Source organism: Grampus griseus, assembly GCF_964374135.1.
Source record: "Grampus griseus genome assembly, chromosome: 6".
Taxonomy (NCBI): Eukaryota; Metazoa; Chordata; class Mammalia; order Artiodactyla; family Delphinidae; genus Grampus; species Grampus griseus.
In genome coordinates this window covers 54,789,653-54,816,874 of record NC_139000.1, presented here as the reverse complement: position 1 = coordinate 54,816,874, position 27,222 = coordinate 54,789,653, and the positions used below count along the sequence as shown (strand labels likewise).

At 39.8% G+C, this 27,222-nt stretch overlaps 1 protein-coding gene across 1 annotated transcript in view; it reads left to right on the top strand.

Annotated features, from left to right (window-relative positions):
• Nucleotides 1-1,234: 1,234 nt before the first annotated feature.
• The window catches only part of SPATA6L (spermatogenesis associated 6 like), a gene marked incomplete at its 5' end in the record, with an annotated part of 47,141 nt that continues 21,153 nt past the window's right edge, over nucleotides 1,235-27,222 (top strand). Inside the window, 5 exons of the mRNA XM_082656098.1 lie at nucleotides 1,235-1,399; nucleotides 1,873-2,010; nucleotides 6,377-6,425; nucleotides 10,732-10,773; nucleotides 20,139-20,263. Of these exons, the coding sequence (XP_082512224.1) occupies nucleotides 1,235-1,399; nucleotides 1,873-2,010; nucleotides 6,377-6,425; nucleotides 10,732-10,773; nucleotides 20,139-20,263 (519 nt within the window). The remainder of the gene's footprint in view (nucleotides 1,400-1,872; nucleotides 2,011-6,376; nucleotides 6,426-10,731; nucleotides 10,774-20,138; nucleotides 20,264-27,222) is intronic.

Here is a 27,222-nt window from a genome sequence, read left to right as displayed (position 1 = left end):
AATAAATATCTTTTTAAAGATCTTTTGAGGAGGTAGAGGAAAAGGAGAGAAAGATATGTACTATAATCTCTCTTCTCACTACCTGATGCGCAAAGATATAAGAGACAAAACTAAGAAAGCATACCAAGAAAATTAGGATTAAGAATAAATCTTCCCAACTGTGGTAACAGATCTTCAGAGGATAAATTAGAATAACCTATGTCTTAGACTCTTAAAGTACTGTTTAAAATCTACCTCAGGAAAAGAACTAGGATTAGTATGTGGCTCATCTGCCTGTATATTTACAGAATGAAGGTGATTTGTTTTTTCAAAGTTCAGTTTACAAGTGATATGTTGACTTACAGGATTACACAAAACAAAATTTTCTGATGTCAACTTTTAAAAAGCAGCATTATAATCACCTCAACTTGGTTTCTTTGCAGTTGTCCTGGAGATATAAAAAGTTGTTGAATAGGTATATAATGGGGGGGGGTTGCTTTCTATAATATGGCTGTCATCAGTAATGGTCAGCACTGTGCTCTAGCCTAGCAATCCGTCAAGATTGTAGGACACCTGAAATCCCAAAAGGAAGCCTGAAATCCTTAGGGGGGCAAGCAGGATGGCTGCTGGTTTATGTCAGCATCGTCACGTGTAGAAACTTTCAGAGCTGGTGCCATAACAAATGAGATGGTGTCATGGTTGGTTCCACAGTACAAAGAGGACTGGAGCATTGTGCGGTGAAAGCCAGCAGTAGTCCACGATGCTGTACTGCATGTAGCCCAGAAAAAAGCCAAAAGCCACGTCGGTGACATTGTGCCGCCCCAGCATGACCCTGGAGAGGCCCAAGATGAAGGCCCACAGTACCACGAGCACCCTCAGTGGAATGGCCAGCACTAGGTGGTTCAGGATGAACCGTGAGACCAGGGCGGCCCTGGTGGCATGGCCCGAAGGGAAGGAGTACTTGTCCACCGAAAGGGTGAAAAACATGTCCATCTGGTTGTGGGCCGGGCGGCGCCTGCGGACCAGCCCCTTGATCAGGGCCACCAGCAGCAGGTCCAACAGCAGGGAGAAGAGCAGGTTCATCAGCACCTCTCGCCCGGCCCAGCTGTCGCTCCTGGACAGGCAGTAGAGGGTGCCCAGCAGCCAGGGGATGCCGTGTCCCGAGATCTCCAGCAATTTCATAAGGGGCCGCACGCTGCCCCAGGATGAGCTCTCCCCCGCACACACCCCCAGCTTCTTAGACAGCCACAGGTCGATGGCCAGCAGGGAGCGCAGGGCGATGCCCAGGAAGGACGGGTTCAGGTCCATGCGGTCCTCCTCGGGCAGCGGGGACGGGAGCGCCGGCGAGGAGCCCGCCCCGGCCAGGGGGAACGAGCCGCGGCGGTGCACTGGGCTCTCGGACGCGCGGAGCCGGGCGCAGGTGGGGTCGGTGCCCGGCGCGCGGCTGCTGAGCAGGGACTGGAACTCGAACCTGCCGCCGCCGCCGCCATGGGCCGGGCTGCCGCTGCTGCTCGGGGCGCAGGCGGCTAGCGGGCGTCCCTCGGCGTTCCTCCGGGGGCTCGGCATCGCGGCGGGCGGCCCGGACCGCAGGACCCGGCCAGCCTAAGAAGCAGCTTCCCGGCCCTGCAGCCTCTTCCGCTTCCGCACTGCCATCCTGGAGGGGCGGGGAGAGGAGCCAGCGAGAGGACGATTGTGACACCTGGCGGAGACTTGGGAGGAAACTGAATTTCCAGTTTGAGCGAGGAGAGGAGAGGGGAGGGTAGTGCTATGGGAGAGAGGTGAGGGTTACGGTGGTGGGGGAAATTTGATATTGTTTGTGGGAGGTTAGGGGAAATAGACCCTTTACAAAGCAAAACGCAAACCCTGTTCTCTATTTTTTTCTTTGTTTTTAAGATTTCTTGCCCAGGGGTGTGCCTTCCTGGCAAGCAAGATGTGTTCCTTGGGGTTTACCTCCTGAATCAGTACCTGGAGACACACTGCTTTCCTTCCGTGTTCCCTATTATGATTCAGCGGAGCATGAGGTTTGAAAAGGTGATCTTGACTTTCTCATTGCTAAATAGAGAAATTCAAATTCTGTTGTCTGAGGATCATTTAGTGGTTCTTATAAAGAACACGGCTTTTATAAAGTTATTTTGTAAATTTTCTTTAAAAAAGAAATTACATGAAGGCACCTCAGCACAGTGCAGAATCATAGTTGGAGGACTTGCTTTTGCATCCCAGATCTGAGCCAAGTTCTGTCAAATTAGTGCTAAGTACCCTGGTAGATGTTTTCTATTTTTGGAACTCCCATGGCATTTTCTAACTGGAACAGAGAGCATTTTCTGAATGTTCTTGGAAGTGTTAGAGGCAGCTGTGTACATTCTGACAGAGATTATCAATAAACTAGCAGACCTTAGAAACAAACTTTTTTAGACTCAGAAAAATACCCCAGACTAACCAAATTAGTTAAATCCTGTATCTGAAATCCTGTAACAAAACAAGAAGGCTTTTTAGATTTACTGAGTTTCCTTAGGTCATATCTGGTTTATTTAGCTGCAGTGATAAAAGCTAGATTCCATTCCAGTGAATGTGATCATAATATAAGTAGCCAAAACATTACCAACCCTCTTCCCACTTTCATATTTAATGGAACATTAATTTCATTACTATCCAATCACTGACAATCTCTTGAAGTTTTTGTTTTGGAATTTAGAGATTGAATCAGTTTTAACCTTGATAAGCCTATGATTTTTGTCCCAAAAAATATCACTGAGGTGGTTCTATTGGGGAGAGGATGAGAATTGGAAGGCTTCAGGCTAGGGCCTGTCACTTTTAAAGGTCTGGATGGTGGTGCCCTGAAAATGACCTGTCTATTTCAAACAGAGTAGCAGAGGAGATGAGGATTGATTTCTGAAAGGGCTAGGGCTGTGTGTAATATTTTTATAAATCACAGCCCATTAATTAATTTTTTACATCTTTATTGGAGTATAATTGCTTTATAGCGTTGTGTTAGTTTCTGCTGTATAACAAAGTGAATCAGCTATATGTATACATATATCCCCAGACGCCCTCCCTCCTGAGCCTCCCTCCCACCCTCCGTATCCCACCCCTCTAGGTGGTCACAAAGCACTTGATCTCCCTGTGCTTTGCAGGTGCTTCCCACTAGCTATCTATTTTACATTTGGTAGTGTATATATGTCCATGCCACTCTCACTTCGTCCCAGCTTCCCCTTCCCCAGCCCCCACCATGTCCTTAAGTCCATTCTCTATGTCTGTGTCTTTATTCCTGTCCTACCACTAGGTTCATCAGTACCTTTTTTTTTATGTTTCCCTTGTTTTATTTTTACCTCAATTAATGCACTTTATAGATGTGATAACATATAAGTATTATGTAAGGAGTGGGGAGAGAACAAACTATAGCCACACAATTCTTAAAGCATAGAAACACACATACAATAGGGCAACAACACCAAAAAATTCTCATCTGTTAATTCAGTTATAATGTGTCTTATTACTTAATATTGATCATTACTTCCTTTGTGTATCATTAAATACACATTTATGGAATCATTTCCAAAGGCTTTGATCCCTTTCCAACATACATTTTAATCCAACCTCCATTGCTGCCTTTGGTTTCTTTTCTTTTTTTTTTTTAACATCTTTATTGGAATATAATTGTTTTACAATGTTGTGTTAGTTTCTGCTGTATAACAAAGTGAATCAGCTATATGTATACATATATCCCCATACCCCCTCCCTCCTGAGCCTTCCTCCCACCGTCCCTATCCCACCCCTCTAGGTGGTCACAAAGCACTTGATCTCCCTGTGCTTTGCAGGTGCTTCCCACTAGCTATCTATTTTACATTTGGTAGTGTATATATGTCCATGCCACTCTCTCACTTCGTCCCAGCTTCCCCTTCCCCAGCCCCCACCATGTCCTTAAGTCCATTCTCTATGTCTGTGTCTTTATTCCTGTCCTGCCACTAGGTTCATCAGTACCCTTTTTTTTTTATGTTTCCCTTGTTTTATTTTTACCTCAATTAATGCAGTTTATAGATGTGATAAAATATAAGTATTATGTAAGGAGTGGGGAGAGAACAAACTATAGCCACACAATTCTTAAAACATAGAAACACACATACAATAGGGCAACAACACCAAAAAATTCTCATCTGTTAAGTCAGTTATAATGTGCCTTATTACTTAATATTGATCATTACTTCCTTTGTGTATCATTAAATACACATTTATGGTATCATTTCCAAAGGCTTTGATCCCTTTCCAACATACATTTTAATCCAACCTCCATTGCTACCTTTGGTTTCTTTTCTTTTTTTTTTTTAACATCTTTATTGGAATATAATTGTTTTACAATGTTGTGTTAGTTTCTGCTATATAACAAAGTGAATCAGCTATATGTATACATATATCCCCATATCCCCTCCCTCTTGCGTCTCCCTCCCACCCTCCCTATCCCACCCCTCTAGGTGGTCACAAAGTACCGAGCTGATCTCCCTGTACTATGTGGCTGCTTCCCACTAACTATCTATTTTACATTTGGTAGTGTACATATGTCCATGCTACTCTCTCACTTCGTCCCAGCTTACCCTTCCCCCTCCCCGTGTCCTCAAGTCCATTCTCTACATCTGCATCTTTATTCCTCTCCTGCCCCTAGATTCATCAGAACCATTTTTATTTTTTTTTTAGATCCCATATATATGCATTAGCATACGGTATTTGTTTTTCTCTTTCTGAGCCAGCCTGTTAATTTAAATAGTCTTCCAAACTGGTTGGATAAGAGAGGAATAAATGGATATTACCTTGGAACATACAGTCTGAATCCAAAGGAACCTAGTTCTAACCATTTCAATGTTGGTCATGGTTAAAAAGTGGGTGGTGAAAATCCAGTCTATTTTTTTCCCCCAAGAATTTCCTTATTAGTTTTATCAATTGTAAATTTGCTTTTCTAGAAGACTTTAAAAATCTTTTTATAAGAAGCCCAAGGATGTAAAATTGTAGAAGCAGTAAATCAATCTGTAAATGACTTTGGAGGTCACCTAGTCCAAGCTCCCTGACTTGCAGAAGAGGAGAATGAGTGTCAGAGTCACACTCTAGATGTCACAAAGCTGTGTATTTGAGATTACTAGATATCACAGACCATTTTTCATTTTATAAAGTGCAATTAAATAAATGCTTTATTTTAAATTTTGAAAAGTTGCCTTCTTGTGTGAGCTGTTTGAGTTCATATTCAAGCTTTCTACCAGTTGGCTCTAGCTTTCTTGTATCTTTTCCATTCTCTAGCTGCAAATACTTGCAGGGAGTAGCGAAAACACTTTCTCCTCCTTGGACCTTCTGTATAATTCAGAATTCAATGTTCTAAAGCATTCAGATAAACAAGAAATTACTCATAAAGAGTGTATGAGCCATTGTGTTTGAGCAGTTCATGTTGATCATTTATTCCCCACGATCATCCTTGAGAAAATTCTTAGACATGGATGAAGAGAAGGGATGAACTAATATTACTGGAATAATTTTGGGAAAATCCCCAGCTCACTCACATTTGCTTGTTAAATCCAAGTCAGTAAGACAGAAATGGATTACAGGGGACAGCCTCCACTTTTGTGGTTAAAGCAGACCTGGTTTTGGATCAAGAGCAGATTTTAATCATGCTAAGGTTAAACACCGTTTAAATCAGAAATTTAATGCCTGAAAACAAACTCTGCTGAAAACTTGTGTTTCTTACAGGGTTCTAGAGTTCAGGGAGAGGGTCATGTTATGCCTTTACCTCAGTCCCCTAGGCCCTTTTATCTCAAGGACAAAATAAACATATTTGGCTGTGGGTAGACAGGTATCACAGTGTTTTTCTTGTGCTTCATGATACACCTAAAACTTATGAGGCTCTCTCTCTTATTATTTTTGGATTCTGTGGGAGTCTAGCTATGAGTACTTAGCTTTTCTTTTGTGTTGCACATAGAATTTTTATTTATGTTCCTTTTTAGCACGACCAATGGCTTGGGAAGAGAAGTCATTTATTCAGTTAACATGTAATAAGTATCTGTTGTATTCAGGATGTTTTTCTAGGTACTCAAACAAGACTCTTTCAGGTAGATGCCAGATGTGCTTTTAGCAACAAACTGTGGGGCTAGGTCAAGTAGATGACGTTTTGAACATGTGGTAGATTCAGCTAACTTAAATTTTCCTTGTACTTGGTGTTGTGTTACTTCTCATTCATTTATTCTATAGTCATTTGTTGAACTTTTAACCACATACCTGTTAAAGGTACTCCTGTTGAATCCTAAAATATTATATGGCTAGATTTGACATGTGTTAATTATTTGGAAGAATATGATCTAGATTTTCTATAAGTATATATTAATAAAACTTTGAAGATTTATTTTCCCCATTTTTTTTCCTGCAGGTATTTGAAAATGCAGTAGATCCTGGAGCTGTAGCACACATTTTAGAAAGTAGGTACTCCCCCCTTCACCCCCAACAAAAGAGAGAGAGACTATTGTGTATATGTAATTCACAGATAAAAAATTCTATTTTCTAAGTTGTGATACTTCCACATTTACCCCATATTTATGTTCAAGATAGCCTGTGTAAAATTTCAATCATGTCATTGATTCAATTACAAACCCTTTTCTAGATATGTATGGCATTTACTGGATGGTATGATTCTGTTTGTTTTATTACAATTAAATGGTTTTTGTATCTTAACAGAGTTGTTTAACCATCACCATAATCAATTTTAGAACATTTTCATCACCATGGAAAGAAACCCTATACCCATTCTTCCTCATCCCTTCCAGCCCTAGGAAACTACTGACTAATCTTTCTGCCTCTATAGATTTGCATATTCTGGATATTTCATATATATGGAATTATATAATATGTGGTCATTTATAACTGGATTCTTTCATTTAACATAATGTTTTCAAAATTCTTCCTTGCTATAGAATGTGTCAAGATTTCACTTCTTTTTATGTCCAAATAATGTCCCATTTTATGGATAAACCACATTTTGTTTATCCATTCATCAGATGATGGACATCTGGATTATTTTTGCTTTGGTGCTATGATGAATAATGCTGCTATAAATATTTGTGTACAAGTTTTTTTTGTAAACATGTTTTTATTTCTGTTGGGTGTATACCTAGGAGTGGACTTGCTGGGTCATATGGTAACTCAGTTTAATTTTTTGAGGAATTTCCAGATTATACCAAAGGAGTTGTATCATTTTACATTCCTCCAGCAATATATGAGATTTGATTTCTCCACATCCTGGCCAACACTTGTTATTATTTATCCTTTTGATTGGTAGCCATCCTTGTGGATATGAAGTGGTACCTCGTGGGTTTGATTTGCATTTCCCTGATAGCTAATGATGTTGAGCATTTTTTCATGTGCTTATTGGCCATTTGTATATCTTATCTGGAGAAGTGTCTGTTCGGATCCTCTCCCTATATTTTAATTGGGTTTTTATTATTGAGTTGTAAGTTCTTTATATATTATAGATATAACTTTCATATCAGATGTATGATTGACGAATACTTTCTCCCATTCTTTGGATTATCTTTTTGCTTTCTTAATGGTGTTCTCTGAAACACAAACGTTTTTAATTTTGATGAATTATATTTTATCTATTTTTCTTTTGTTACTTCTGCCTTTGATGTCATAACTAAGAAACCATTGTGTAATTCAAGTCAAAGATTTATGTCTATATTTTCTTCTAAGAGTTTTATCATTTTAGCTCTTACATTTAAGTCTATAATACATATTGAGTTGATTTTTGTAAATGGCATGAGCTAAGGGTCCAGTTTCATTCTTTTGCATCTGGATATCCAGTTGTCTCAGCACCATTGTTACTAAGAGTAGTTTTCCCCCATTGAATGGTCATGGCACTCTTGTTGAAAATCAATTGACTGTAAATGTGAGGTGTTTTTTTGGGGGTGGGTGGGGGGTCTCAATTCTATTCCATTGATTCATAAATCTATCATTATTACAGTGCCACACTATTTTGATTATTGTAGCTTTATAGAAAGTTTTAAAATCAGGAAGTGTGAGTCCTCCAACTTAGTTCTTCTTTTTCAAGCCTGTTTTTGTATTTGGGTTCCCTTAGTTTGCCATACGAATTTTAGGATCAGCTTGTCTGTTTCTGCAAAGAAGCCAGCTAGGATGTTGATAGGCAATGATAGATTGCATTGAACCTGTAGATCAGTTTGGAGAATATTGCCATCTAAACAATATTAAGTCTTCCAATTCATGACATGACACGTGGTGAGAATTAATTGAGTGTAAGGAATTTAGAGACTGAGATAGCTTAAGCGCTTTACATTACCATTGGGGTGATGGTTGGAAAAGATATAGTCCTTCTTCCTGTTTGGAAAACCCAAAATTATGGGGTGTCTTGGCTTTTAAGTTTCTTGGCATTTAAAATTCTGTCCTCATGTATTAATGTTTTTCATAAATCTACAAAGGGAGAATTTTTTTATTTTTTTATATATATTTTTTATTGTATATATTTTTTTCAGCTTTATTTGAGGATATAATTGACATACAACATTGTGTAAGTTTAAGGTAACAGCATGTTGATTTGATACTCAGATATTTTGCAAAATGATTATTACAGTAGTGTTAGCTTACACCTCTAGCACGTTACATAATTACCATTTCTTTTTTGTGGTGAGAACATTTAAAATCTACTCTCTTAGTAACTTTCAACTACAGTATTAACTATAATCACCATTATTGTCAATATTAAAATGTTTTTCTAATATGTTGTGGAAATTATCTTTACTGATTTTTTGTTATACCATTTGTATTTTAAATTACTTTTAATATTTAAATTTTATTCTTGGCCTTATAGACATTGAACATGGGCTCGCTATTATTTTTCTTTTTTTTTGCGGTACGCGGGCCTCTCACTGTTGTGACCTCTCCCATTGTGGAGCACAGGTTCCGAACGCGCAAGCTCAGCGGCCATGGCTCACGGGCCCAGCCGCTCTGCAGCACGTGGGATCCTCCCGGACCAGGGCACGAAGCCGTGTCCCCTGCATCTGCAGGCGGACTCTCAACCACTGCGCCACCAGGGAAGCCCTCACTATTTTTTTTTTAACATCTTTATTGGAGTATAATTGCTTTACAATGGTGTGTTAGTTTCTGCTTTATAACAAAATGAATCAGCTATACCTATAAATATATCCCCATATCCCCTCCCTCTTGTGTCTCCCTCCCACCCTCCCTATCCCACCCCTCTAGGTGGTCACAAAGCACCGAGCTGCTCTCCCTGTGCTATGTGGCTGCTTCCCACTAGCTATCTATTTTACATTTGGTAGTATATATAAGTCCATGCCACTCTCTCACTTCGTCTCAGCTTACCCTTCCCCCTCCCCATGTCCTCAAGTCCATTCTCTACGTCTGCATCTTTATTCCTGTCCTGCCTCTAGGTTCTTCAGAACATTTTTATTTTTATTTTTTTTTAGATTCCACATATATGTGTTAGCATGAGGTATTTGTTTTTCTGACTTACTTCACTCTGTATGGCAGACTCTAGGTCCATTCACCTCACTACAAATACCTCAATTTCATTTCTTTTTATGGCTGAGTAATATTCCATTGTATATATGTGCCACATCTTCTTTATCCATTCATCTGTCGATGGACACTTAGGTTGCTTCCATGTCCTGGCTATTGTAAATAGAGCTGCAGTGAACATTGTGGTACATGACTCTTGTTGAATTATGGTTTTCCCAGGGTATATGCCCAGTAGTGGGATTGCTGGGTCATATGGTAGTTCTATTTTTAGTTTTTTAAGGAACCTCCATACTGTTCTCCATAGTGGCTGTATCAATTTACATTCCCACCAACAGTGCAAGAGGGTTCCCTTTTCTCTACACCCTATCTGGCATTTACTGTTTGTAGATTTTTTTTTTTTTTTTTTTTTTACCGGTACGCAGGCCTCTCACTGTTGTGGCCTCTCCCGTTGCGGAGCACAGGCTCCGGACGCGCAGGCTCAGCGGCCATGGCTCATGGGCCCAGCCGCTCCGCGGCATGTGGGATCCTCCCAGACCGGGGCACGAACCCGTGTCCCCTGCATCGGCGGGCGGACTCTCAACCACTGCGCCACCAGGGAAGCCCTGTAGATTTTTTTGTTTGTTTGTTTGTTTGTAGATTTTTTGATGATGGCCATTCTGACTGGTGTGAGGTGATACCTCATTGTAGTTTTGATTTGCATTTCTCTAATGATTAGTGATGTTGAGCATTCTTTCATGTGTTTGTTGGCAATCTGTATATCTTCTTTGGGCTCACTATTTCTAAATATATTTTGAACTCAGGAAATATAAAAAAATGTTTTATGTCTAATTTATATAGTCATATAGCATACTGTTTTAAGCAAGATAAGCTTTTATAGGTTGATGGATAACAGTTGTATTTTGAATTTTTTAAATGAACAGTAGTATATTGTTATTTCCGTGATTTATGAATACATCTTTAAGAGAGAAAGTATCATATTTTGTCAATATTTTTCAGGAGACAAAATGCAGTGTTTTTTGTTTGTTTGTTTGTTTTAAATGCTATGTTTATAACTCAGTTATTCTCACCCCATGCCCCCAATTTACTGGGGCTAGAAATACCTGAATCATTGTTGGTATGCCACTTACTATCAGTAGTAGTAATGTAAATGGGGTGTTATGTCAGTTTTAAACTTAGTAATTAATGAAAAACTATGACAGTATTCTAAAGTATTAATATCTCATTTTTCCTTTTTAGCCTTTCTAACCAGGTTTGAGTTAATACAGCTAGTGCCTCCAGGTAATGTGCCAATAAATGAATTTCTAAATTAGTTTAATTTAATTTTAAAAGGATTTTGGCATGACAAAATGGGGACTGGCATTTAAAAGCTGTGCTTTATATAACACATCCTTTTTACCCCCACCAGTCTGTTGAATTTTGCCCACTTTCAGAAGAGTAACTTTATGGGTTTGAAAAAGCAGTAAGCATAGCTTAAACACGTTCTTTGACTTTCCATTTTTTCATAATTTTATCTAATAATCATCAAATAATTTTTTCAGTCCTGGCTCAGCTTCTTTCAAGTGTTTGCTTTTGGCTGTGTTGTAATTTGTAGAGTGAGTGAGTGCGAGTGTGTGTTTGTGTGTGTGTGAAACCCAAAGCCATCTTCTCTGTTGATGCTAGAACAGGGTTGGCAAACGACAGCCCCCAGGCCAAATCCAACCTGCAGTCTGTTTTTGTATGGCCTGTGAGTTAAGAATGGCTTCTACATTTTTAAGAATTAAGATTTACTTCATATACTATAAAATTCACCATTTTCAAGTGTACAATTCAATTGTTTTTAGTATGTTCACAAGATTGTGTGACCATCACCCTATCTGATTTTAGAATTTTTATTACCCTCAAAAGAAACCCTGTACTCATTAGCAGTCACTCCTCATTCCCTCCTCCTTCCAACCCCTGGCCACCACTAATCTACTTACTATCTCTAATTGATTTGCTCATTCTGGACATTTCATGTAAATGGAATCACAATTTGTGCCCTTTTATGTCTGGCTTCTTTCACTTAGCAAAATGTTTTCAAAGTTCATCCTTGTTGAAGCATATATCAGTATTTCCTTCCTTTTTATGACTAAATAATGTTCTTTTATATGAATATGCCAAATTTTGTTTATCCATTCATCAGTTGATAGACATTAGAGTTGTTTCCCCTTCTGGATATCATGAGTAACACTTCTGTGAACATTCATGTACAAGTTGTGTGAATATGTGTTTTCTGTTCTCTTGGGTATGTATTTGGGTATATACCTAGGAGTGGAATCGCTGGGTCACATAGTAACTCCATGTTTAACTTTTTTTTTTTTTTTGCGGTACGCGGGCCTCTCACTGTTGTGGCCTCTCCCGTTGCGGAGCACAGGCTGCGGACGCGCAGGCCCAGCGGCCATGGCTCACGGGTCCAGCCGCTCCGCAGCATGTGGGATCTTCCCGGACCGGGGCACGAACCTGTGTCCCCTGCATCAGCAGACGGACTCTCAACCACTGTGCCACCAGGGAAGCCCTCCATGTTTAACTTTTTTTTTTTTTTCATGTTTAACTTTTTAAGGAACTGCCAAACTGTCTTTGGCTTTTACATTTTTAAATGGTTGGAAAGAAATTTTTTTAAAGGAGAATATTTATTGATACATGAAAATTATATGAAATTCAAATTTCATCGTCTGTGATGTTTTATCCATGCTCATTCATAGAAGTATTGTTTATGGCTGCTTTTGTGCTGGAATGAGAGTTCAGTAGTTGTGACTATATGGCTTGAAAAGCCTAAAATATTTATTCTCTGGCCCTTGCAGGAAAAGTTTGAGACCTCTGTGCTGGAATCATGGGACTTTAGGAGGAAACTGTTCTGTGATGACTTTGTTTTGTGTTATGCAAGAGACCTGAGCTAGTGAGAGCAAGTAGGAACTGCCACCTGGTGACACCACTTCTTAGAGTTTCTCAATGTGGCTGATTATCTGGTGATTTTAGAGTCTGCGTGTATGTGTGTGTGTGCGTGTGTGTGTGTGTGTGTGTGTGTGTGTGAGAGAGAGAGAGAGAGAGAGAGAGAGAGAGGATACCTAAAACTCAGAAACATTTCTAATAGTCTTCTCATCTTTGCTAACATAAGCTTTGCCCTTTCCCTTCCCAGCTTCACAGTTTTAACTTGTAAAAACCATCCCCAAATGCTGAGGAAACCTTTATTTATATTTTGGTGAACATGTTTCTTGCTATTTCTCTGTGGTTAGAAGAACACATGGATATGGAATTTTTACATAAATAATGTCACATACATTTTCTTCTCTTACTAACTTAACCAATTATATGTTACTGTTATACTGTAATTTTTAAAAACATATCAAAAAGCATTATTTTTGGTATCATGAAGAATTTCATGAATTTACTTATGTGTTTTTATAGGTCTGTAAAAAGTCTGTAAATAATATTTGGGGTTTTACTTTTTCACTCTACATTGTTACCTGTAGGTAACTTATTTGTCATTTTCAATAGGTATGTATTTTCCATAGTGTTATTACCAATCTTAAATTGATATTGTTGCTCATTAGGATTTCTTTGTCTTTCATATATTTATAACAATTATTTTTTTCTCTTGATATATTTGTAAAGAATAGAATTGCTAGATTGAACTATATCTTATAACCTGAGAGTAAACTGATCCCCCAGCAAGTTTCCATTATTTCTACTGCATTCAGCACTGTATAGAGTGCCTGTTCCCCATATCCTAGCTAATGCTGGATGCTATCATTTGGATTTTTTGTGTTTATAAAGTGTGTAATAATTCTTTAAAATATATTTCACCATATTTTCCAGTCCCTTCTTTTTAGATATGATTTGTGACAACCTTAACATTTTAAATTTACTTCAGAAATTTTCCATTTTCCCATATTATAATTTGTTTTCTTTCTTTCCTTCTGTATAGTATGACTGTCAGTGTCCTTTGATTGCTTGTAGAGTGATGTCTGCATATTAACATTGCATTTTGGTATAAATTCCTGGTATTTTCACCAAAGTTTTAAATCAATTATGCTTAACACATATGTATTTCCCCTGTTTTGTTGCATTATTTTGATATTTTATTGTGTGAAACTTTCTTTTTCTTAAGAAAGCATAGGAGAAGGAAGGTGAGTCTGGCAGATGCCTCAGCTAAAGCAGAGGTGGCTGTGGAGGCTTTTATGAGGATCATGGCCTGCCTACTGTGGCTGCTCTGCAGCAGGTCAAGAACCCCAATGGAGTGGAGTGGACCCAGGAGTCTGTAGTTCTTTCTTCTGCTGCTTGGTTTGTTGGCAGAGGCATGTCCTGAAAACAGATAAGAACCCCACTCTCGGTGGGTCTAGGGATGGACACACTTGTATATGTCAGTGCTTTCTTAGGTAGGCAGAACAGAGGGAAGATCAGAGATGCCTCCTACCTGCTTTTCAGAAATTCTCACTGAATGTTTTTTAGCCTAAAAGTAACAGGCTAAAATCAGGGCATTGAGTTTTCTTCCATAAGTTTTTTTTTTTTTTTTTGCGGTACGTGGGCCTCTCACTGTTGTGGCCTCTCCCGTTGCGGAGCACAGGCTCCGGACACGCAGGCTCAGTGGCCATGGCTCACAGGTCCAGCCGCTACACGGCATGTGGGATCCTCCCGGACTGGGGCACGAACCCGTGTCCCCTGCATCGGCAGGCGGACTCTCAACCACTGCGCCACCAGGGAAGCCCCATTCCATAAGTTTTTTATTTGACCCAATTTTATGTTCAAATGTATGTCACTGTTAACTGGCAAGTTATATTTTAGTATGCTAACAAAATAGAAGCAGGACCATTTTGATCTTATTTAATTTTTTGTGAGTTAAAAAGATTACCCAATATCTATAATAAATATTCTCACTGTAAAAGTTGTAAATAACAAAATAATATAAAACAAAAAGTAAAAATTCACATTCATCAACAACCTCTGACAATAATTACAATTAACAATTTGTTGTATATCTTTCTTAGGCCTTTTATAATGCATTTATTATGTATAATGCATTTAGTATATTCAACCAATTCTGAAATATATAGACATATACACAAACACACACTCACATATATATACATAAATATTAAATATGTCTAATATTTAGTATATGTATATTTAATGTATATATGTATATATATATATAGGTTGAATGTATATTTCCTGCAACTTTTTAAAATTTGGTATATTTTTGACTGCCAGTTTTTTTTTTTACTTGACCGGAAATCCATCTGTGAGAAGGTTGCAGAATGGTTCAAAATTGTGATGACTGGAGAATATTGAAGCTGGGTGCATGCTTACAGGTTATAACTCAGAAGTTAATCAGATACAAAGTGGGGGCTTTATTGTACTTGTCTTCCTTTTGTCTACAATCCTTCAGTTTCAGATTGTAATTTTAGTGGAATTAAACTTGAATTGCTTGATATAATTAATTTTGTTTAGCTTCAGATGCATTACAGATTGATCCATTAATTTGTCCAACATATGTTTATTGAAGGTGTACTTAGAAAATGCCCTACACTGTGCCATTTCCTGGTGGTATGCCAGTGGCACCAGGTACAGAGTGGTGATGGTGAGCCGCCTTGATCTGCTGGTTCTTGATACTAGCTAATTAAGTAAAAATGATTTGCTTAAAGTCTCAAGTGGACTGTGCTGTGGGGTCCCATGGGCCACATTTAGGTTCTCAGGGAACAATTCTTCTTTGGCCGAATTGTTACCTTTTCATTTTGTTGTAGATATTACTGTATTTGATATTGTTTCATAGCACTTTCAAACACATTTACTATAATCAAAAGACATATTATGACCATTAAGTTTGTGATACAGGTACCTCAGATTTGCATACAACTTTACTTCTAAAGAATGAAGAAATCCAATGATTTGGCTTAGAAGTAATAAAGACTCCTCTGGGTCTTCAGTTTACAAAGATGGGAAAAAGCAAATAGACACAGGAGGGCAGCATAATTCTGTTTGACAGTGAGCTTGGTGCTTTTTTTTTTATTGACCTCTTACACAGAAACTTCTACTTTGGGATAAGTCATGTATATTCAGTCCAGCTGTAAAATGTTCAGTCCAGCTGTAAAATGCTCTTTTTTAGTGGGCACCCATTCCATGAATCAGAGCTTGATTTTTTTTTTTTTAATTAATTTATTTTTGGCTGCGTTGGGTCTTCATTGCTGCTCGCAGGCGTTCTTTAGTTGCGGTGAGTGGGGGCTACTCTTTGATGTGGTGCGCGGGCTTCTCATTGCGGTGACCTCTCTTCTTGCAGAGCACGGGCTCTAAGCACGCGGGCTCAGTAATTGTGGCTCACGGGCTCTAGAGTGCGGGCTCAGTAGTTGTGGCACACGGGCTTAGTTGCTCCGCAGCATATGGAATCTTCCCGGACCAGGGCTCGAACCCGTGTCCCCTGCATTGGCAGGTGGATTCTTAATGACTGCACTACCAGGGAAGCCCCAGAGCTTGATTTTATACTTCATAATGATGTTTACTAGGCATCAGCAAGGAAAGAACTCCTGCCTCAGATGATCTGGTTTTGAATACCTGCTTTGCCATTTGGCATCATGACAAGTGTCTTCAACTCTCAGAGCCTCATTTATCTGTAAAGAAGGAATCAAGTGAGACTCCATATGGGGAAGCAAGCTGTCAATTCTGATATGCTCTCTAAATATTAGATATTTCTAGAAGCAGTATCGTTATTAAAATTATTATTTCTCTTAAAGTCTCATTTGTTTCCTTTTTCAGGGAGAAGTTTTTCACTAATGGCATTGACGATGTCCCTGTCTGTGCCGTTAGCCTATTAAGAACACCAAGCTCTTTCAGGCATTTTACTTGGCTTATGAGACTTGCTCAGCCTGTGCACATGTTTATTTATTATTTATAACCTAGGCTTTTGCTGTAACATCCCCTTGGTGTGCTGACATTTTCACACTGGGTGGTAGTTTGGATCTTTAGAAAATGACCAAACCAGAGAGATAGAATTGAGAAGCTTCACAACCTTCTGTTTCTCTAAGCCTATTTCAGTTTCTTTTTTATTCCAGTGATTCCAAATATAGCAGATAACTCACTTCCAATTCTCGGACCTCTCATTTTTATCTTAATTCTTGCTAAATGTAGGAATAGTAAGTAATAGCTATCATTTTGGATGCAGTGACAAGAACTAGCCAAAAACATATGAAAGGAAAAAGGAAAAGCCCACTGTGTAGAGCATCATACCAGGTGTTTGTTCCCAATAGGAACATACGATCGAAAACACACGATGTTTGTGCAGACCAGCGTAGTGTGGGGAGCACTGCTGAGCTGGTATCACAGATCATTGAATGTATGATGCTAATTAAGTTAAGAATCTCAAGGTGAGATTATCCTGGATTTAGAGTGAGCCCTAAATCCAGTACCTTTTTTTAAATATATGTATAAATTTATTTATTTAATTTTTTGCTGTGTTGGTTCTTTGTTGCTGCATGCGGGCTTTCTTTAGTTGCGGCAAGCTAGGGCTACTGTTCGTTATGGTGCGCGGGTTTCTCATTGAGGTGTTTTCTCTTGTTGTGGAGCACAGGCTCTAGGCGGGCTTCAGTAGTTGCAGCATGCGGGCTCAGTAGTTGTGGCTTGCAGGCTGTAGATCGCAGGCTCAGTAGTTGTGGCACACGGGCTTAGTTGCTCTGTGGCATGTGGGATCTTCCCGGACCAGGGATTGAACCTATGTCCCCTGCATTGACAGGCAGATTCTTAACCACTGTGCCACCAGGGAAGTCCAAAGACGGACAAATCTTTAAGGTAGAGATGACCTCAGTGTGTTTGAGGGACAGCAAGAAGGGCATCAGGGATGCTATGGAATGACCAAGGAGGAGAGTGATAATAAAGGAAGTAGGAGAGGTGATTAGAGGCCTGACTATACAGAGTCTTAAAGGCTAGGATAAGATGCTTAGATTTTATTCTAATATGATGGCAAGCCTATTGGAAGGTTTAACCACGTGAAAGTCACAATCTGATGTAACCTCACAGTGTGTAGGGAATAGATTTGAGTTCAGGAAGAATGGAAGCAGGGAGACCAGCTAGGAGGTCATGGCAGCAGTCCAGGAGAGAGGAGGGTGGGGGCTTGGACCATGGTGGTAGCTGTAATAATAGAGAGAAGGGAACAAAATTTAGATTTATTTTGGAGATATAGTCAACAGAACTTGCTAATGGATTGATGTAAGGAGAGTGGAATCAAGGATAAATCCTAGATTTTTGGCTTGAGTAACTAGTACTGGTTCCTCTGATGGGAAGGTAGAGGAGAGCTGATTTGTGGAAAAAAGTCAAGCGTTCTATTTTGGACCTGTTATTTTGGAGATACTATAAGACACTTAAGGTGAAACTTGAAAGATGAATAGAATTTCAGCAGGATGGGGAGGAAAAAAGGATGTTTTGTAAGAAATAGCATAAGCTGAGGAAGTGCAGAGCAGACGAGGGAAAGACACATCATCAGTCCTTTGTGGCTGGAGCATGTCTGAGAAGGGAAGAAGAGAAAGAAATATGATGAAAAATGTAGAACACATTCTTTTTGCACTTTGATCCTTGTTAGAATCCAAACATTCATATTAAATGGAATAAGTAGGAAGAAATTAATCCATCATATTATTTGATATAAGGTCAGTTATTTTCTACAGTTGATGCACCAAAATATACCCTCATCAGAATTCTTCAGACAAATAAAATAGGAGTCACAAAACAGTAAAGTTGAGACAGGCTGGGACCTGGGACCCTTTGCTACAATGCCTGCACCTGGACACATCTATCCTCCAGCAACGAAATACAAAGAAACTATATGGGACTAAAAATAACTGAGTGCCTGGGCAGTTGGGGCAAATTCTGGACAAAAGATACAAAGAGACCAAAAAACCCACCTGCCACTTCTGAAGAGACTGGAGCAAAAACAGGGTGTCGGGGAGCAAATGCAGGGTCCTGAGCATGCCGCCTGCACTCAATACACCCCACTGGAGGGGTGGGCAAAACACCTAAGCCACCCTCTGGCCTGATCCCTGGACACACCCCTACCCTCACCCCCTTATAAGGAACCAGCTCGTCTGGCGTCTGGGACCGAGCAAGCAAGGGAAACATTTGTTTTTGCTCCCACCTGAGGTCGCAGGGACCCCAATAAAGCCTTGCCTGAGTTTCTTATCTGGCCTCTAGTCAATTGCTATTGATTAGGGAAGGCCAGGAACCCTGGTCAGTATCAAAGCTACCTCACTGACTACAGTTAATTTTTTGGTGGTGCTCTGTACAGGGGCCACTCTTGGTCCAAACCACTTGTATAGCACCTGTTTTGTAGAAGGCACCTTCCCCATCATTTAGCTCAGTGATTCTTTTTTTTTTTTTTTTTTTTTTTTTTATGATACACGGGCCTCTCACTGTTGTGGCCTCTCCCGCTGCGGAGCACAGGCTCCGGACGCGCAGGCTCAGCGGCCATGGCTCACGGGCCCAGCCGCTCCGCGGCATGTGGGATCTTCCCGGACCGGGGCACGAACCCGTGTCCCCTGCATCGGCAGGTGGACTCTCAACCACTGCGCCACCAGGGAAGCCCTAGCTCAGTGATTCTTAATCATATTACACCCAAGATGATCTTTTGGTAATGAGTATTTCATACTATCTCTTTTACCATACTGAAATAATATTCACAGTTAATATAACCAATTATATAGGTCACTGCAAAAAATATATAGTATTCCAGCCATAATATAAAGGAGAAATACAAAGGAAAATGATTTAAAATAAAATGACATGTATACTAATATGTAGATGTTGAGCAAAATGTAATATTTGGATGTGATATGATTTTCAAAATGCCAAAAGGATCTTGGTAAATATCCAAACAAAGCAAAGTACAGTTGTTCCTTAATTTACCTGGTACCTGTATTCCTGAAAATTCAGTGTATTTTTAAGTTGTACAAAAAAATGCTTTGTGTTTATATGTAACAGTTAGATTCCAGGCTCAGATAACTATAAAAAGTTTTCTTGCCTGAAAGAATGTCTGGTAGGGTGTTAAAAAGTCGTGCAGGAGTGTCTTGAGCATTGCAGGATACCTTGAACTTTGGTTCCTGCCTGTGAAATTTCTCCACAAATTTCCAAAATGTCCCTGGGTTTGTTACCAGTACTGCTGAGAACCACAGCTCTGGCTGTTCTCTGAGCCATTGGGATGCTGACATTCCTACATCACAGAACACATGGAACCCTAGTCTACACTGTAACCTTTGAGTGAACAGGGCATTGTCTGCCTGTTCTATCCCTAGGACCTGGCCCACGGTATGTCCTTACAAAACATGTCTCCTTAGAAAACATTTGTCGATGTTGGATGGAAAGAGATGGAAGGAAAGATTTTCCCTTTTGTTCTGTTTTGTGGAGCAACCCTTTAGGTAGTCTTTTTCTCTGCAGTGACTTGGGAAGGCTTTAAAAAATTATGCATGAGACAAAAAGTAGTAGAAGTCGTTGCCTCTTGAATAACAGGTGCTGTGATCAAAATGTCTATTTTTATCTGAGTGCCATCTCTGCCATCACTTGTCTAAGCTGTTATTTTGTTGAACTCAGGGTTGTAGATACATCATTTTCAGAACATAAATCTGCTTATGCCTTTTTTCCTTTGTTTCTAGCATGGGAAGAGTTGGCCTATTATGAAGAAAACACGAGGGACTTTCTCTTCCCTGTACCCAGGCTGACACCTTCGTACCCTGGGCTGTGTAGGGAGGTGCTCATGAAGACAGTTGAAGGTTTTCCGGTAAGTGATCTGTGCCCAGCTGGGCTTCTGTTGGGAGAGGAATTCTCGGGACCTGAACATTTTATTCCTGACAGAACCAGTTTGTGGGCAGATCACTTCATCTTGGTTAGTGCCCCTGATGTTCTCTTCAGCAGCCCTGATTAGATGCCCCACTCAAAATAATAAATGATACTGATTCCCACTATTGATTTGAGATGTGGGAGTCTTTTTTTTTTTCATTAAATACATTCATTTTGGCTTTCTTCCCACATCGAAATACTCAAAGTAACTGACATTACTGTGGATTGCCCTGGTTCCTGTAGGAGTACCATATTTTAGCACCATTTATAAGAATACAGATCAAGGCATTTTTCATTATATAAAAGGTCTTAAGTACAAAAAAAATATTTTAAAGTTCAAAATTAAGCTCAACCACCCCTGGTTACTGGGGAAAAGATTGCTGAGACTGTGGTTATCTCCAACCCCGTATCCTTTCCTTGGATTACCCATGTTTTGGCGAGTTCACCCCTGTGCCACAACTACACCCAAGAAATCAACAAGAATGAGATAAAGCTGTGGTCAGTGTTCTCCCTCACTATTAATGAGCATTCAAAATATGGAAATATACAGATGGCCATAAAGGCCTGGGAACAGAGATATACGTAATAAATGGCTTGTTGATATGACTTTTCACTACAATTGTCTATTATCTCCAGGCTTAACGACCACTCTGTATAGTTCAATTATACTTACTAACCCATTCCACCATTCCCAGTAATAAATTTCAATTTACCATGAAAAAAAAAGCAAATGGCACAGCTCACCTTCACCCTCCCAAATGTGGCCAGGTCTCAGGCTGTGGGACCTCACACACTTAAAGACGTCACTTTGTGACTGCAGGCCAGTGAGCAGGCACATTCATACACACGCATACATCCCTTCTGGTCATGGCCGAGCCTACCTTGCTCCTACTGCTACTGCTACCAAGGGTGGGAGCAGCCAAACCAGTTTAGTTTTGTGCTTCTCATGGCTCCAAGTTATTAACTGGATCACACAGGTATTAATCATCAGCTGCCCATGTCTTTTTGTTTTTGGCCTCTCACTGTTGTGGCCTCTCCCATTGCGGAGCACAGGCTCCGGACGCGCAGGCTCAGTGGCCATGGCTCACGGGCCCAGCCGCTCTGCGGCATGTGGGATCTTTCCGGACCGGGGCACAAACCCGTGTCCCCTGCATCGGCAGGCGGACTCTCAACCACTGTGCCACCAGGGAAGCCCCTGCCCATGTCTTAATTTACTGCCTAACTCAGCACTGGCTCCCTGATCTCTCCAGCCACTCAGAAGAGATCACCAAGGTTTTCCGAAAGAGTTAAGCATTACATAGTCTTCTTCTGTTAAATAGGGAACTTAAACTTTAGAAAAAGGAATTTGCAGAATCCACGCACCGAAGTCTTCCACTGGTTCAGATTTTTATCCTTGTATAACGTAAGCCATGGAGGTCTGTCAGGCATGAGATGTGGGAGTCTTATCTAACCATTCTAAGTCACTGCCATATTCACACCATCACATAGTTATAAAAACATTGCTTCTTTCACCTCTTTTTTTTAATTTAAAATTTTTTTATTGAAATATAGTTGATTTACAATGTTGTGTTAGTTTCTGGTGTATAGCAAAGTGATTCAGTTATATATATAATATATATATAATTATTCAGTTTTATATATATTATATATAATATGTTATTATTTATATATATTATATATAATAATGTGTTATTATTTATATATATATTTTTTCAGATTCTTTTCCATTATGGTTTATTACAGGATTTTTTTTGAATTAATTAATTTTATTTATTATCTGCTCGGTTGGGTCTTTGCTGCCACGCATAGGCTTTCTCTACTTGTGGTGAGCGGGGCCACTCTTCATGGCGGTGTGTGTGCTTCTCATTGCGGTGGCTTCTCTTGTTGCAGAGCATGGGCTCTAGGCACACAGGCTTCGGTAGTTGTGGCACGTGGGCTTAGTAGTTGTGGCTTGCGGGCTCTAGAACACAGGCTCAGTAGTTGTGGCACATGGGCTTAGTTGCTCTGTGGCATGTGGGATCTTCCCGGACCAGGGCTCGAACCCGTGTCCCCTGCATTGGCAGGTGGTCTTAACCACTGTGCCACCAGGGAAGTCCCTATTACAGGATATTGAATATAGTTCCCTGTTCTATATATAGTAGGACCTTGTTGTTTATCTATTCTATATGTAGCAGTTTGTATCTGCTAATCTCAAACTCCTAATTTATCCCTCCCCCACCCCCTTTCCCCTCTGGTAACCATAAATTTGTTTTCTGTGTCTGTTTTCTCATCTCCTCTTAATGCAGACTAACTGAAAGATTTAATATCAGTTTATTTAATCATAGCTATTGTTTTAGTAATAATAATAGTAAAATAGAGTAGTGATATTAATAATGCTACCTCTCATTTATTTTGTGCTTGGGTTTTTTCATGTGATATCTTATTTTCCTCATAACAGTTTTTAAGTCAGCCAAGGCAGATATTATGGTCTCTACTTAATGGAGGGGAAACTGTCAGAGGTTCACAGACTGATATTATTGAAGGATCTTAAAAGATACAGCAGTTATTTAGTTGATTATCTAACTGTTTGGGGGGCATTATCTGAACCCAAATTCAAAATATTCATTTTTTTTGTTGTTGGTTTTTTTTTTGTTTGTTTTTTTGTTTTTTGCGGTACGCGGGCCTCTCACTGTTGTGGCCTCTCCCATTGCGGAGCACAGGCTCCGGACGCGCAGGCTCAGCGGCCATGGCGCACGGGCCCAGCCGCTCCGCGGCATGTGGGATCTTCCCGGACCGGGGCATGAACCCGTGTCCCATGCATCGGCAGGCGGACTCTCAACCATTGCGCCACCAGGGAAGCCCCAAAATATTCATTTTGATGTTATCTGGGATGATTTTTAACACTGCAGAAACTCTGACAATTTTCTTTACTTTTATGTCACTTGGATGACCTCTGTTTTAAGGGCCACATCCTTGTGAATTATAAAAAGCATACTTAATACTCAACTTTTCTGTTACTGCCCCATGAATCACCATTATTAAAATTTAATAAAGTGTTATTGTCTCCATTTTGTTGAGAGTACTGTGTAGAATACATAACATGCAGGACCCCTGTTTCTAGGATGTTTATGATGACAGGACTTCTAGTTCTAATACTTCAAACAGCAAGCATTCATCAAAAGTTCTCCTAATCTGAATTCCTAATGAGCATAACTTTAAGTCCTCCAATAATCTTTGAAGGTTTGGTGAATATAACTGACATCATTTTTTTTTCTCAGAGATGTTCTTTGTGTATCACTTATACCCATGGTACTTGTGAGATGCTCGTCTTTATTATGTTGAGTTATTGGGATTTTGCTCTTCAGAAGCAAAAAGGGATAAAAACTAGTGAGAATTAGGTGGGAGATACTCTTTATATTAACTTTGGTTTGCCCAAGTTTTCTATTAAATAAAATCTATCTACAAACACTGGGCTGGTATCCAGCTAAGTATCAAGACAAGAAGAAACACACTTTCTCATATTTTCCCAAAAGTTATCTTTGTTTAACTTTATGGGCATAAGTAGGGAGAAGAACCTACGGAAGTTGTGTTTGTAGTTATTCATAAATGCAGGTAATCATAAGTGAAAGAGCTTTAAAACTGCAGGGAAACATCTTCATGCATTAGAGGTAAAGTATCAATTCTTACAATGAAGTTAATGAAAGTATATTTTAAACAATTTGTAAAAAGATAGAGGAGCTCAATTTCTCTATGTTCTATAAAGCAAAATAAAACCAATTGCTGAAGCTTTACTAATAGCTGACATTCATTGCATGCTCGCTAGATGCCAGGCACTGTGCTGAGCTCCTTACATGGATGATCTTGTTCAATCCTCCTTAACCCTGCAAGGTGGCTACTGTTATTTTCCTCATCTTAGGCATGGGGAAGCTGGCATGGAGAATTTATCAAAGGTACTCAGAGTCACAGACCTGGTGAGCAATGGAGCAGGGATTCTCATGCTGGCCTGTCGGGCTTCGAAGTTTGCACTCGGTCACTGCATGATGCTAATTCTCTCATGTTTATTTCAGCCCAGGGTCCAATTTCTTTTCATTAATGTTGTAGGATATGAGAATAAATGACATATGCGTGTCAGGCAAATCATTCACTTCATTTATTTTCTCTTCTTAGTTCATTAAGAATTAGATTTATTTCCTCCAATAAAATGTGACTTTTTCTTTGTACTTCCATATTTTATTTCATTTCACTTGTTATGCTAACAGCCTTTTTTGCCTCCTTTTCCTGCTGAGGTCAAGAATTCTGAGGAGGGGAATATAATCTGTTTTTTTGTTAGGTAAAGGCTGAATTTGTAAATTAAGTGGAAACAATATTTTTTTAATTATTAATTTTTAGTTAATAATTTCCATTTTTCTTTAGTGCAGTGATTCTAGGAAAATCCTACTGTTAAATACATTTATTGACCTAACCATCATCACCACCATCCCGTTGCTGAGGGAATTGCACAAGATAGAGCCTGTAAATTTCAGCTCTAAACTGTTATGCTAAAATCAGTACTTCTATGAAAAATACCTTCCTCCGTATTGTCTGGAAGTCACTGCCAGGAGTGGAGGTCAAATAGGTGAACAAGATGGTGTTACAGGCTGTGGATTCCTTACTGGTAGGGGACCCTCCTCCTCTTCTCTAGGCAAAGTGGAGCTGCATGTATAGCGGTTACATGTGGACTCAGGTGGTCTGGGTTCAAGCCCAGTTTTGTCACTGAATGACTGTGTGATTTTGGGTAAATTACTTAATCTCCATGTAGCTTAGTTTCTTCATCTGTAAAATGGGACTGGTAATAGTTCTTCCCTTATAGGGTTATTAGGAGAGTTAAATGAGGTAATGTATGTATAGTCTTTAGCATAATATCTGGTATATAGTTAAGTGCACAATAATGTGAGCTGTTATATTTTATTAAACTGTCATTCAAGGGTTAATACTACTTCTCCATGAGGCATTAAGAAGACTACACCAGTCTGTGGCTTAAGAGATAACTTGTTCAGGCTCAGGCAGCTGGGCCGCTGGGGACCTGGGGCTTCGCGCACACATGAGGTTTTGGATTTCCACCAGTGGTGCTGTGGACCCCGAAATTCCCCTTCCCCCACCCTCTTCTTCATGTGGGCAGTCTTGATAACTGGAGGTGAGGCTGTGCCGGCCATGTTATTGTGCATTCTTTATGGAACACCACCTCCCTGCCGCCCCCGACCCCGCCCCAATTATTCAACTCTGTGCAGCAACTGGGCTCTTGTGTTTATAAGCTCAGAAATCTTGAGTCACCAGTCTGGGCCTAACACTGTTATGGGCGTACTGTGCATTCTAGAGGCAAAAAAAAAAAAAAAGAGGAGGGGGAGCTGAGGAGGTAGGTTGTGCCTGTGAGGACCTGTTCTGTAGACAAGATGAATGTACAGGACTGAATGTGCATCGGAATGAATGAATGCACAGGAATCGCGCTGACTAGTTCATCCATGAAGCCCCCTGAGAGGTAGCATGAGGTAATGGAAAGAGGATGGTTTTTGCTGTCCAACAGAGTTTCAACTCTTGGCTCTACTGATCCCCAGCTGTGTGACATTGGACAGACTAACCTCTTCAAGCCTGTTTCCTCACATTTAAAGTGGGATATAATTGTCTACTACACAGGTTGTATGAGGATTAAATGAGATCGCACATGTGAAAGCCTCTAGGAGCACGTGGTACCTGTCTAAACATGCAGTGCATGTTGGTTCCTTTTCCCTCTAGGGCTTCGGCCGATGCAAATTCTTCTTGCAGGTACTTGGAGTATGTTATATAAGTGAAATGAGCTGTTAGCAACTGGAGGGAGAAGTCACTATGGGTGTGCCTGGAGGGGAGAGGGTTAGGCCAGGCTTCAAGAGACAGGTAGGATTTGGATGGGCAACAAGAAGGAAGGTAAAGTGCCCCCAGAACAAAGGGGTACCTGGCCAGGCGGTGTTCTCTGGGGGAGAGGAGAGCAAAGGGTCATGTTCAGAGGGGCTGCAGGTGACTGGATGGGGTCAATTGGAGACAGTGTAATTCAGCTCCAAGTCCTATCCCTGTTTTGACGTTTACAAGACATGTGACCTTGGGAAAATTGCTTAATATCTCTTTCTGCCTCAGTTTTTTTTAAAGAAACATAATTGTATTTTTTAAATATACAGTAAAATTGACTTTTTTTGATACACAGTTCTATAAATTTAACACATGTATAGATTTGTGAAACCACCATCATAATCAGGATACAGAACAGTTCCATCACTCCCCAAATCTGCCTCATGCTATCTCTTTATAGACATATCCTCCGCCATAATCCACTAATCTGTTCTCCGTCATTAAAACTTTGTTTCCTCTTGAGAATGTCACATAAATGGAATCACATAGTCTGTAACCACTCAAGACTGGCTTCTTTCACGTAGAACAATGTTTTTAAGATTCATCCATGTAGTTGTGTGTATCAGTAACTTGTTCCTTGTTATTACTGAGTAGATTCCATTATATAGATATACCATAGTTCATTCACCTATGAAGAACATTAGAGTTGTTTCAAGTTTTTGTCCAGTTCTCAGTTTTATCATTTATAAAGTGGGTTGATGTTAATAACTGTACTTTCCTTATAGCACTATGAGAATTAAGTAGGATAGGGTATATGTATGTGTATGTATATATATGTGTATGTATGTGTATGTATCACCATGTTTTAGATAGGATGGTACCGAGCAGAAAAAGAAGTATTGATCAATGAAACAAAATGAAGAGTTTGGAAATGAGTATAAATATTTTGTATGAGATATAAAGCATGTTTTCAAAGCAGGTAGGCAGGGAAGGAGAACTTCTATCCATCCCTCCCCCTAGGTAATCTCATTCAGTTCCATGGTCCAGTGTTTTAAATAGAGTAGC